Source organism: Candida tropicalis (genome assembly GCF_000006335.3).
Source record: "Candida tropicalis MYA-3404 genomic scaffold supercont3.2, whole genome shotgun sequence".
Classification (NCBI taxonomy): Eukaryota; Fungi; Ascomycota; class Pichiomycetes; order Serinales; family Debaryomycetaceae; genus Candida; species Candida tropicalis.
Genome location: NW_003020049.1, coordinates 69,097 through 81,905, shown reverse-complemented (window position 1 = coordinate 81,905; position 12,809 = coordinate 69,097). Strand labels below are relative to the sequence as shown.

At 34.2% G+C, this 12,809-nt stretch overlaps 6 protein-coding genes across 6 annotated transcripts; 4 read left to right on the top strand and 2 right to left on the bottom strand. All coding sequences in view use genetic code 12, as the record gives it.

The window, feature by feature from the left end:
• Window positions 1-66: 66 nt before the first annotated feature.
• On the top strand, window positions 67-1,068 carry CTRG_01123 (uncharacterized protein; the record flags this gene model as incomplete). The annotated part of the gene is made up of 1 exon (XM_002546772.1): window positions 67-1,068. The coding sequence occupies one exon, from the start codon at window positions 67-69 to the stop codon at window positions 1,066-1,068; it is 1,002 nt and encodes a 333-aa protein (XP_002546818.1).
• A 664-nt stretch (window positions 1,069-1,732) lies between these two features.
• DFG5 (putative mannan endo-1,6-alpha-mannosidase) lies at window positions 1,733-3,091 on the top strand (the record flags this gene model as incomplete). Its single annotated transcript, XM_002546771.1, has 1 exon — window positions 1,733-3,091. The coding sequence occupies one exon, from the start codon at window positions 1,733-1,735 to the stop codon at window positions 3,089-3,091; it is 1,359 nt and encodes a 452-aa protein (XP_002546817.1).
• A 1,027-nt stretch (window positions 3,092-4,118) lies between these two features.
• CTRG_01121 (choline transport protein) lies at window positions 4,119-5,834 on the top strand (the record flags this gene model as incomplete). Its single annotated transcript, XM_002546770.1, has 1 exon — window positions 4,119-5,834. One exon carries the CDS (start codon window positions 4,119-4,121, stop codon window positions 5,832-5,834), a length of 1,716 nt encoding a protein of 571 aa, XP_002546816.1.
• A 97-nt stretch (window positions 5,835-5,931) lies between these two features.
• Window positions 5,932-7,965, bottom strand: CTRG_01120 (uncharacterized protein; the record flags this gene model as incomplete). The annotated part of the gene is made up of 1 exon (XM_002546769.1): window positions 5,932-7,965. The coding sequence occupies one exon, from the start codon at window positions 7,963-7,965 to the stop codon at window positions 5,932-5,934; it is 2,034 nt and encodes a 677-aa protein (XP_002546815.1).
• A 554-nt stretch (window positions 7,966-8,519) lies between these two features.
• PHHB (4a-hydroxytetrahydrobiopterin dehydratase) lies at window positions 8,520-8,870 on the top strand (the record flags this gene model as incomplete). The annotated part of the gene is made up of 1 exon (XM_002546768.1): window positions 8,520-8,870. The coding sequence occupies one exon, from the start codon at window positions 8,520-8,522 to the stop codon at window positions 8,868-8,870; it is 351 nt and encodes a 116-aa protein (XP_002546814.1).
• Window positions 8,871-8,933: 63 nt separating this feature from the next.
• Window positions 8,934-12,734, bottom strand: POM152 (Pom152p; the record flags this gene model as incomplete). Its single annotated transcript, XM_002546767.1, has 1 exon — window positions 8,934-12,734. One exon carries the CDS (start codon window positions 12,732-12,734, stop codon window positions 8,934-8,936), a length of 3,801 nt encoding a protein of 1,266 aa, XP_002546813.1.
• Between the last annotated feature and the right edge of the window lie 75 nt (window positions 12,735-12,809).

Here is a 12,809-nt window from a genome sequence, read left to right as displayed (position 1 = left end):
TTTTTATTTTTTATTTAATTGTCATGCACTTTTTCTATCCAAATTGTTTTACTACATTTCTACAATATGTTGTTACGTTGTTCTAATATTTGTCGAATGCAATTTGTCCGTATGGTATCATCGAAGTCTCAATTAATTTCACGCCCCTTTGATATTGCTAATACAAAAATGATAAGAGAAACCATGGAAAGATTCCCACGACCAAATTTCATTTCATTTGATTTATTTGGAACTTTATATGATCCCATAAAACCTGTGCCTGAACAATACTATGAAATTGCGTCTAAGGAATTTGGTATTCATAAATCAGCGGAATCTATTGAAAAGGAGTTTCCAATTGTATACAACGAGATGCTAGAAATGTATCCGAACTATGGAAAGGGAAACCCCAAATTTGAAAATTGTGACCAATGGTGGGGTGAATTAATAATTCGTTTGTTTAAATTGGACAGGCACGATGATCAAGCATGGGCATTATCACATAGGTTAATTCACCATTTCACTAGTGATGAAGCATACAAGGTTTATGATGATGTGATGCCCACATTGAAAGGTCTTCAAGAAAGAGGTATTAAATTGGTTGCAGCAAGTAACTCTGATTTAAAAGCTTTAACAATATTGGATAGTTTGAAGATTAAATCATATTTTCATTGCAGCGAACACTTCCATTGTAGTGGGGTGTTCTTGTCTTATGATTCTGGCCATTCAAAACCAACAAAGGAATTTTTTGATAGGATTGCTTTAACTGAATACAAGGCTCAAGTCAATGCACATTATAAAGGAACACGTGCACCAGGTCAGTTTCTTGCAAATAATTGGCATGTTGGCGATAGCTACCTGCAAGATTTTGTCGGAGCAGTTCGTGCAGGTTGGAATGGTGTGTTGCTAGACAGAAATTGTTCAAGTGAGTTTTTCCAAGACGTTAAGAAACCCCAAAATGAAGGATGTTTCTTGAGCGAAACACCTCAAACAGACGATAATCATAACAAGAAAGATATGGTGATCTTGGCAAACAACCGAGTGGTTATAACCAAGTTAACTCAGCTTTTAGACATATTTGATATCTAAATAGAGGCTGTACCAGACAAGAATAAACAAAAGATTGTGAAGTTGCAACATAAATTCAAGCGAGCGAACGAAAATTGAAAGCAAGAATCTTACTTATGACGTAATAGATACAGCACACTAATTTAAGGTACACAAGTATCTATTATCATATTACAAGTAGTTAGATCACCATTTATTCATCATACTTTCTGAAATATCATAATAACTATAAATATTGGATTAAATCTTATTTGTTTATGTTTTAGATGGAATCACACTACGATAATTTATTTTTAGCGTGTATGTAGGCAGTTCCATTTTTCTTACGTATTTTTATTTTGTGTGATTTATTTCACTTCGCCAGTTTTTTTTTTTTCTTTTTCTACTCACACATCACCAGAAAGGAGAAGAAACTTTTTTTTTTTTGTTGTTGTTGATTTCAAGATAGGTATTGATCACGGATTTGTCATTATTTGTTTCTACTATAATTCAATTACAATCATTGATTATTAAATATTTATTATTATAACTGTCTAGCAAGATCAAGCGATTTAAAAAGAGAAAGTGGTCAACAAATAAGCAAGCCAGAAAAAGTTATTTAAGAATAATTTACAAGAATACTTAAATTTCATTCACTTATTATATTAAATCATTTACAACAATTATTACAACGATTAAAATTAAAATGCGATTTTTCAACAGTCTAATAGTATATGTATTGCTACTTTTCACGTCAGTAGTTTACTCTGTGGATATGGACACTTCCAGTAAGGAATCAATCTGTGAGGCAGCCAAGGTTGTCGCTGATGGTATGTGGAATTATTATGAAGGATTTAAATACGGGGGTGTTGTTGGTATGTTTGCAGCACCAAATTATTGGTGGAATGCAGGTGAAGCCTTTGGTGGTTTAGTTGATTACTATACCTTTTGTGATCCTGATAATTCAACCTTGGAAGGATGGATATATGATGCTATGTATCATCAAGCAGGTGAAAACTATAATTATATTCCTTCAAATCAATCTATGACCGAAGGTAATGATGATCAAGGTGTTTGGGGTATGGCCATTATGCAAGCAGTTGAAAGGAATTTCACCGAACCAGAGTCACACAGTTGGTTAGAAATGACACAAGCTGTTTTCAATACCATGTATGCAAGATGGGATGATGAACATTGTGGTGGAGGTTTGAGATGGCAAATTTTTACTTGGAATTCTGGTTATGATTATAAGAATTCTATTTCCAATGGTTGTCTCTTCCATTTGGCTGCAAGATTGGCCAGATACACTGGGAACGAGTCCAATTATGTCGAAGCTGCTGAGAAGGTTTGGAATTGGATGGATGATGTTGGATTTTTAACTGAGGAAGATAATGGTAACTTTAGAATGTATGATGGTGCTAAGATTGAAAACAACTGTTCTAGTGTGACCGACTTGAGATGGTCATATACTTACGGTGTCTTTATGGCTGGCTGCGCATATTTATACAATTTCACTGGAGACACAGTTTGGCAAACAAGAGCACTTGAAATTGTTGAAGCATCTTTGTCATATTTCTTTACCAGTGACAAGATTATGCAAGAAACAACTTGTCAGCCATACAACTTGTGTAACAATGATCAAAGATCATTCCGTTCATTATTTTCACGTTGTCTCGGATTAACTATGTTGTTGATGCCGGAATCTAGAGACACTATTCTACCATACATGGAGGCCAGTGCAGCTGGTGCAGCAGAATCATGTTCAGGTGGTTCTGATGGTGTGACCTGTGGTGAAGATTGGTCTACAGGTTCATGGGATGGTGTTTATGGTTTAGGAGAACAAATGAGTTCTTTAGAAGTGATAATGTCCTTGATAGTAGAGGATCCAATTTCTGTCAAAACTGGTGGTACAAACAGAACCAATTACGCAGCAGGAACTGATTCTGAGGATAGTGTTAATCAGAATGAGTTGAACATCACCGGAAAGGACAAAGCCGGTGCTGGTGCATTAACTGCTATTGTTTTGGCTATCATATTAGGTGGTACAATCTGGATGATGTTTTAAAATGGCCTTCAATTAATCATTGATAAATTTTAGGATTTGCTTAAATATTTGTTCGTTTTTTTTTTTTTTTTCATTTTACATTTTATTTTGTAGTTTAGCAATGTTGCTTGTGCTTATGTTTCTTTTACAATATACCCGGTAAATTCGCGTTTGTAGAATGTCTATTGTGCAATCTAAGTAGACTCTGGAAGGATGTTTGTATTGATAGACCAGGAAAACTTTTACAACAGGAAGAAAAGACTGACTGTTGGTATAAGAATACTGAATCAAACAAATGTCACTTTCATACTGCCAACAATATAGATAAGGTAGCAAAATATAAAACATTTTCCCATAATAGGTAATGTAGCACCTTACATGCTTTTATATATCATTAATGTATTTATATGTCCGGTACAGTAGATAACAATTACACTTGACAATAAATTCATTGGATGAACGGAAATTACGAATTTTGTGACCAAAAGATATTCACATTAAACTATTGGTTGAAACTTGCCGTGTAATCTCGTCCTTATTCGATTTCATAGCGTGTATACAGTTTGTGTAATTTATTCTAAAAATTTTTTTTGATTTCCCAAGTAATCACCAAGATATACATGGCTTACTTCATATTGATTTAAAACAATGTACATATCTCAGTGATATATAGAACTTAAAACCATCATCTGGATTAATTTTCCTAATTGATTCACAATGTTGCTAATTTATTAGTTTTTCTTTGTTTTTTTCTTTTCTTAACTGATAAGGATTTTGTCTCTTGTTTGAAAGGGACGGGATTTTCTTTTTTTTTTTTCTGCTGTCTTACTTTTCACTCCAGATAATGGTCCGCGTTGTTTGTCCTATTGAAGAAAGGTTAGGTAGAAATGTTGATATAATTTGGTAGAGTTTTATTTTTCAGATTGTTTAAATATCGTTCAAAATGACCCTGGAATGATTTCATTTAGATTTGAATCTTTTTATTTATTATTTGTATTAGAAATTAGACTACAAAAGTTAATTTTCATTGTAACAATAATCTCCAATCATGACTGAATCTTTGGAAAAGAAAGAATCAACCTTTCAACCAACTACAAGTATTGCGAAAGGTGAGATTCACAATATTTTGTCAAATAGGCTCCATTATCAAGCTACGACCAACTTAGATGCTTTAGCAGCTGCAGATGATAAACAAGCCGCTAGACTTTTGAAAGAAGCTCAAGCAAATTTAGAATTAGCTGCAGAAACTGGGTATACTCCAGAACTTAGAAGAAACTTTAGTATTGTGTCATTGTTAGGTATTGGGTTTGGTATTACCAATAGTTGGTTTGGTATTTCTGGGTCCTTGGTTGCTGGGATTAGTTCCGGTGGCCCAATGATGATTATTTACGGGATTATAATCGTGGCCTTTTTCTCCACATTCATTGGTGTTACTCTTTCCGAACTTGCTTCTGCTTACCCTAATGCTGCAGCACAGATTTATTGGGCGCAAAAATTAGCTCCACCAAAGTACTCAAGAATTAGTGCTTATTTCACTGGTATTTTACTGTCTGCTGGTAGTATTTTTACAACTGCAAGTGTCAACATCACCATTGCTACTATTATTCTTGGAATGTATGTTCTTCATCATCCTGAACATGTTATACAAAGATGGCAAGTCTTTATTGTCTATGAAATAATCACCTTTTTCTTGTATTTGTTCAATATTTATGAAAAACCATTACCATGGATCTCCAAAGCTGCTCTATTTGTTTCACTTTTATCATTCGTTATTATAATCATTGCTGTTCCGTCAATGCACAAGGGTGATTTCCAATCAGCACATTTTGTATTTGTTGAATTCAGTAACGGAACAGGCTGGTCCTCATCCGGAATTGCATTCATTGTTGGTTTGATTAATCCAAATTGGAGTTTCTCTTGTCTTGATGCCGCTACCCATATTGCTGAAGAAAGTTTAACACCTGAAATGGATATACCTAAAGCCATTCTTGGTACTGTTGCAATTGGTTTAGTCACATCCTTAACTTATTCTATTGCAATGTTTTTCTCAATTAAAAATTTGGATGATATATACAACTCAACTACTGGTGTTCCAATCATGGATATATTCTACCAAGCCACTGAATCCAAGGCTGCTGCTATTGGTTTAGAATTTCTTATTCTTTTAACTGCTTGTTTATGTTCTATTCAATGTCTGGTATGGGCATCACGTATTGTGTGGAGTTTCTCAAGAGATAACGGATTACCATTATCCAAACTTTGGGCTAAAGTGGATTCTAGAACCGGGAATCTTGTTAATGCTCATACCATGGCTACTTTCTGGGTCGCAGTAATTGGTTGTATTTATTTGGGATCTACTACTGCTTTCAATTCAATTTTAGTTTCTTGTGTTACATTTCTTTTACTTTCATATTTGATTCCAACTGCATTCTTAGTGTTCAAAAGAAACGAAATCAAGCATGGTCCATTTTGGTTGCATGGTTTTGGTTTGATATCAAATATCGGTTTAATTTGTTGGGCAATTTTTGCCTTTGTTTTCTATAATTTTCCAGCAGTAATGCCTGTTACAGGAAGTAATATGAACTATTCTTCTGTGGTATTTGGTGTTTGTGCTATTGGTGCCGTATGCGATTGGATTTTTAGAGGAAGAAAAGAATATGTTTCCCTTGAAGACAGAGAAAAATTGAAGGATGAATTGGCGCTGCAAGTTTCTAACCAAATCACAAACATTCAATCTATAGTGTCCAATAGGCAATTAAATTAACCCATAAATGCTTTCTATTTATTCTTAAATATATATATATATATTGAACTAAAATTTTTTTTGAAACTCATTGTAGTACTAGAATACTACTGAAGAATCATGCAAATGTAAAACAATTCATAGCTAGTTTGAACCTATAATCACAACACTTACCACTAAATTTTTGATTCTCTATTGTGACATCGGATTCATAATGATCAATAGATTTTGTTAAATATCGAACCCACGGGAAACATGGATACTTCATCTGTTCTTCTTCAACACTTAGATAACTCAATTTTAATCCAGAATAAGTGAGCATAGGTAATTTGAAGTGCACCCGGATGTCATCATTGAAATATCCTCCTTTAATTTTAGATGTGATTCGTTTCACCAGTGATGAAGATTTTCCATTGACTCCATAGAATTCATCCAATTCTTCTTTCCCTGTGTCAATATCGCCTTGTAATTCATCAGCAGTTGCAGTAGTTATTGGTTTGGTGATCTTCCTGACAACGTAATCTCTGACTTTCTCTTGATCAACACTCTGACTGTTAACCAATGCCAACTCAGTCATCATTCTAACGATCTTCTTACCATCAATGCTATCAATTTTCCAGATTAGTTCATACGAGTCTATTTTAAATGTCACTTCCCCTAGTTCTGTTTTATATTTCAAATCAGTGTCATTAGGATCTAACTCAAAATAATGGGGGTTGATAGGAATTCTGATTACCAAATTCTTGCAATGTCTTCTTCTGTGAAAATTGGTGTTGAGAATACACATAACTTGCAACTTACCAGATTCCAGAAGTACCTTAAAAGTGGGTTTAACCATAACCAACGGCATTTTTCTTTTTTGTTTTTGTTGTTCAACATTGTATGTCATTAAAATAAATTTATCATCAGGGGGAATGAATGTAACCAAGTTTTCTTTATAAATCTTGGATAATTCAATACATTGATGAAATTGGATATTTCGAATTGGGATTTTGTGTTTTGGTCTTCGTTGCAAAATAGAAGCAGTAGCTGTCACATCCCCAGAAGAAACTTGCATCAGTTCAGTTACTTCTTCTTCCTCTTCCTCTTCGTCCTCTCCCTCTCTCTCTTCTTCCTCATCATCATCTTTGATGCCAGTGTCTTCTAGTTTCAATAAGTTATCAGGAACAGGCGTTGATTCTGATGACTTTTTTTCTACTTGATCTTCGTCTCCTTCTTCATAATCGTCTTCAATTCTAGTCATATACTTTTCATTGAATCCAATTCGGCATATTGGCATACCCGAGAGATAAGACTTGACAACACAGGTACCAAAAATTTCATTTCGTTTGATGACACCGGTACCCAAGTCATACACAAACTCACAATCTTCAATAATATCAATAAAAATTTCATTCTTGGCATAAAAAATACCCTTAGGACGCCAATTAATGGCCAGTGAGTATGTACGTAAAATAGAACTGTTAATAACATCAGCATGTTTTTCAATTACATCGGTTCGTACTGCCTGGTTATGGGTAGACTTGATCTCCTCCTTCTTGTTCTTTTTGTTGTTCTTCTTTTTTGATCTGGTCTTTCTTTTAGACTTATCATTATTAACTTCATCATGATCACTGTCATCCGATTCAGAGCTCTCATAATATCCATTTGTAGTATCAACTTTCGGCATATTTGGCATGACTTTGATGTATTCTTCTAGAAGTTTATAATCTGTAACCTGTAATAACCCATAATCCAAGCACTCATCCAATACCTCCATGATCAAAGTTATGTTATCTATGATGATATCCTTATTCAACGGTTTATGTGTATCGTTGTTGAGTTTGGAGTTACACAAGTAATGTATTAGAATCACGTGTAATTGGTTGAGAAAAGTTATCACCAGCATTACATTGACATTCTTACTGATAACAGCTAATAATATCACACCATTATCACATCTAATGTATACATAAGACAATTGATCATGGTATAAAATAGGAACTTGTTCATATGGTTGTAGATTTGTCAAAAGATCATGGAAATTCTGGATGATGATCTGGTTACAAGGAATGTTTTCTTGAAATCGTCGGTTGAGTAGTAATTCGATCTGGTGAAATTCATCGGCATCTTGATCCTCTGATAAGTATAGCACATATATCGCCGATATCATGAAGAAAGATGGTGGTTCTTATATCAATGGAGATGCAGAATTGATAATCCTGCAAAACAGAAGGAAGTTGTTTCGTAGAGAGAGAGAAAAAAAAAAAAGAAAACACGAATTCCTATATCTAAAACTCTTAGCGTTTTTGTTCTCTGCTTTTGAGAGTCGCGAACTTTTTTTTTTTCATTTTGTCGTTTCTCGGATTGCCAGCTCAATAAGTGGTAACTTACGTCGGGGGTTGTTCCTTTCATTCTCGGCGGTAGGGATATTTCATTAGTTCATGCAGAAGGATCGAGTGTAAACCATGCCAATCGACGATTTAGTAATTAAATAAATAATTAATTAATTAAAAAAATCTCCTTATTCCCCCCGTACGAAGTGCAAACGGCATTGCATTGTGAAAACGAAATGGTATAAATACCCAGACAAAAATCTGGAGATCATTTTTTTTTTTCGACTTGCACTTTTATTTATAGCCCCCCTTGTTTCTTTCTTTGTTTCTTCAATTTTTTTTTTTTAACATTCTCTACTTACCAACGTTCCATCGTTTTTAACAACCATCAATGTCTCGACGTGTTTTACCTGCATTACATGAAATTACAATTCGTCAAGGATTGGAAAAGATTAACCAACTTGGCTATCCCCACTGGCATTTAAACAGATTGGATGAACCACCTAGTCATACTTTGCATGTTCTGTACCATTTGAAAAATTTCAAGATTACTTGGGAGTTTTTGAATTCAGTTGCTCAATTGGCTGCTAGTAAGAAACATCATCCAACTATAACCACTACTTATGACAAAGTAGATATTCAATTGACTACCCATGATGCTGATAACAATGTTACTCAAGATGACCTAGATATGGCTGAAGCAATTCATAAACAATATCAGGATTTATTGAAGTCTACTTAAATTGTTATTAATGGATCTATGTAGAATGAAAAAAAATTATTTTTTGGTCTTACTATGTTATGTTTAATCTATATAGTCAACTTTTCTAATGGCACGACAATATTTATCTTCAATTTCAATTGCTTCGTAAGTACCCTCTAGACTGGCCATCACTACTAATTCATGGTTCCAAATATCACTGATGGTTTCCTTTTCAACCAATTTCCTTACCGGTTTTTTACCAGTCTTTTTAATTTCAATAGTTCTAATATAAGTAAGCTTAAACGGAGGTTCTCCAAGGAATGTAAATATTAACTCAGTTTGATCCCCCTCGTGAAGATCCTCAATAATATAGTCACCTTTGTTCACTTCAACAGTTGGTATTTCATGTACTTGAAGTCTCAATTCTTCTTGTTTGATAGGATCAAAAGTGTAATTTACTTTACATGAATTTACCCCAGAATCTTCCAACCCATGAATATTCAATATACCAGGTCTTGAAGCCAATCTTTCAAAATAATTGTACAGTTGTGTTTTTCTCATTTTGTCGTTATATTCATAAAATATAGTCACTGGTAATGCACCTGTCAAATTGTATGACACGTGATCACCAACACAGTAATGTTTCCTCTTCGGATCAAACTTGAATATATTAGGAGGTTGGGTAATTGAAATTAAATATTTGTCATTTGCATTAAATTTGTTACTCTCACATCCATTACCATCTACTACTTTTGTAAAACTCAATGAATAATCTCCCAAACCAAGGAAGTCCAAATTATTCAAAATCAATGAATTGGACATCACATTTCTAAAATTCAAATCACGTGTTTTTCCTGTCTGTTCATTTCTTAAAATCATTGAAACATCAAATGGGTAAGCTCCACTGAACTTGACTGGTATATTGGCAATAACAGAATTTTCAAATAATTTATTTTCACAGACTTGTGTGAAATGATCATCAGGTATAAATTGTGCAGTTGGTAGTGGGTTAATGTTGTAAATAACTTTCGGAACATCAGCCTTACCAACTTTGCCTTTGTGTCTAGTGTACAAACTATCATACACCTTATTGAATTTATGTTCAAACCTACCATTGGCTTTTGTTGGCAACTTGATAAGTATTTCGTGGGTATCAATATTCATGGAATGTGACTCAATCTTACCACTTGGTAATTTAATCTCATAATCAACGACAAATGGGGCTTGACCAATTAAATTCAATGTGATTTCATTGGTGCATCCAAAACATACCGGTTTCAAATGAATCGACGAGTCATCGGTATGCTGCAACATTTCTTCACTGGCAGATATCTTCAAAGATGGTTTAGGATAGTAATTGACAATGATAGAATTAGTTTCGTTCAAAACACGACCTTTGCACCCATTGCTTTCAAACAAATGTAACCAATATTTACCAGCTTCCAGTAACCTGATCGATGTACCAATTAACAGAACTCGCTTCACAACTACTTTATCGGTGTTGGCAGCTTGGAACTTGATTTCAATTTTATCATGCCCGCTGATAGGAATAGATGATTTGAATTTCAATGGGATGTCAATATGGGAACCTTCAACAATGGTTACATTTTGTTCTACTTGACTCAACTCCACTTCTGGAATGTCCAGTCTACTAACAACCTTCATTGGGGCATTCTTATCGGTATACACTGCATCACAACCAAATCTATCTTTGGCATTTGATAATACAACCTCGTATGTTTTTCCAATTAATTGACTTGGGGTTTCAATGCTATAACTATCAACTTTTTCAACATGAACAGTATCCAACAATTTCTTCCTAGTATTCACATCAACAAAATCATAATCAAATGAGAACAAACCATTTCCTTTAAAGAAAAGTGGAATTGTAGAAGTTTGACCATAACATGTGCGTATGATTCTCTCTCTTTGTTGGAATCCAATTTGAGATGCATGTCTGAAATATGTCAGGAATGTGTGAGTTTTTTCATCCAACGTCAATGGGTCTTTGTAATAGTTAGCATCTTTAAGATTATTAAAAACAATGGTGTAGCTACCTTCACTTGGTGGCATGAACTTGAAAGAATGTGACTTTTCATGGGTGACCAACTCACGCACAGCTCTTCCAGAATCCAGATAAACAGGTTTAAGACTTCCAGATATATTAGAATAAATATGATACTGAACTTTGAATGGTGTCTTACCAGTGAAATTAAAATCGAAATTATAGCCAACCGTTCCAAGACACCTATCAGTAACCGGGTCTGCTGCTATCTTTAATGTAGGGATTGGTGCTAATTGAATATCAATTGGTTTAGTATCAATCTCACATGGACAATACTTGTCATTTGCAGTAACCAATTGATATCTTCCTGGCTGGTCAACAACCAAACCTTTGTCTAAAGCAGCTTTGGTTTGAAATGTAGCAGTGAAGTTGTTTGTTTTGCCATGATTGTTTGTGTGCACAACAGTAATGCCTATTGGGAAATCCTCTTCAACAAACTCTTCTGAATGAGCAATGTACAAAACTTTTTTACCTCCAACAAGTAGTTCTTGATTTTGGTCTTTATCATACATCCCAATTGAAGGGGATTTTCTAAGCTTGAGTTTGTACCACACATCTTTATCCTTGGAAAGTGGTTCATATCGGTGAATGTTTCCAAGAGAGTCTTGAATTTGTAACAACTGGAATTCTAAGGCACTATTGGTTCCTATGTTTAATGATGCAACTGATTTAAGAACTTCGTCGTGTAAGATATTTCTCACCAATTTAATCGCTTTCAACCAAGAAAAGTTTGTTCTGGAAATAGTACGGGAACTATCCAGAGCGATACTCAAATTCATCATTTTAAACTCATTACCGTCAATTTTCAAGTTAAGTTTCACAAACGCCGGGGTTGTACCATACATTTCTATCCACGGCAACGGGTATCCATCGTCTTCAATATTAGACAAACACTTGAATCCATTGGTGCTTTCAAAATTTGGTGGGTAGTAAAATTTGGCCAGTGGACAGTCAGCAATCAGGAATTCAGATTTATAGGTACGAATACTATTACCCTTGTTGTCCAAAACACTCTTAATTCTATACATCCCTGGTTTAACAATTGGATATTCCAAATAAAACACCCTTGGATCTTGTTTTCTATTGTACTCAGAATATTTTGATAAATGGGAATAGTCCTTTCTGAATAATTTACGCAATGAACCACCAGTATAGTTTAAGTATTGAATTTCATTATCAGGAGTGGTATGTTGGATTTGCAAGTATCCAATTCCTGATGTGGTGTTGAATTCAATTGGCATTTCAATAAGATGATTATTTTCCAAACCAAGACAAACTTGGTCAAAATGAAATGGGTTCATCTTAGCCGAAGAGTCTGGTAAATATTGAATTGTCAATTGACCCTTGAAATGAGAATCCATATCTATCACTTTGTTTACATCAATTGATTCTCCAATAATATTCAATTCTTTCTTTTGTAATAAAAATCTCCAAACAGGCAAAAAGACATTTGCTAATAATGGCAATGAAAAGGAACTGACTAAGAAAATGGAACATGCATTTAGTATTACAGTCAACATCAAAGTTTTGAATGGGGAAAATGTTAAATATTGGATATTTAGAACTGGTAGAATCCATAAAAACAACCCATCTAGTATTGCGTATTTCAAAACATATGTGAAATTATTTAATTGGGTTAGTACTTCTCCAGTGGATGGAATTTCTGATTTTAATAATACTAGATCATAGATTTTCCAACTCTGTATTAGTATGAAGAGCGAAAGAACAAAGATACGTTGCGATGCTTGATCAAGAACATTGCTGGGTATCAATGGCTCACCATGATCTTCTCTTTGTCTATTTCGTTTCCTTCTCCTATCCCTTTCTCTAGAATCCATGTTTCAGTCTGTATTTGTTATTGTTGAGATCTAGCTTGATACCAAAAAGTCAATGATTGAAATTAACAAAACACG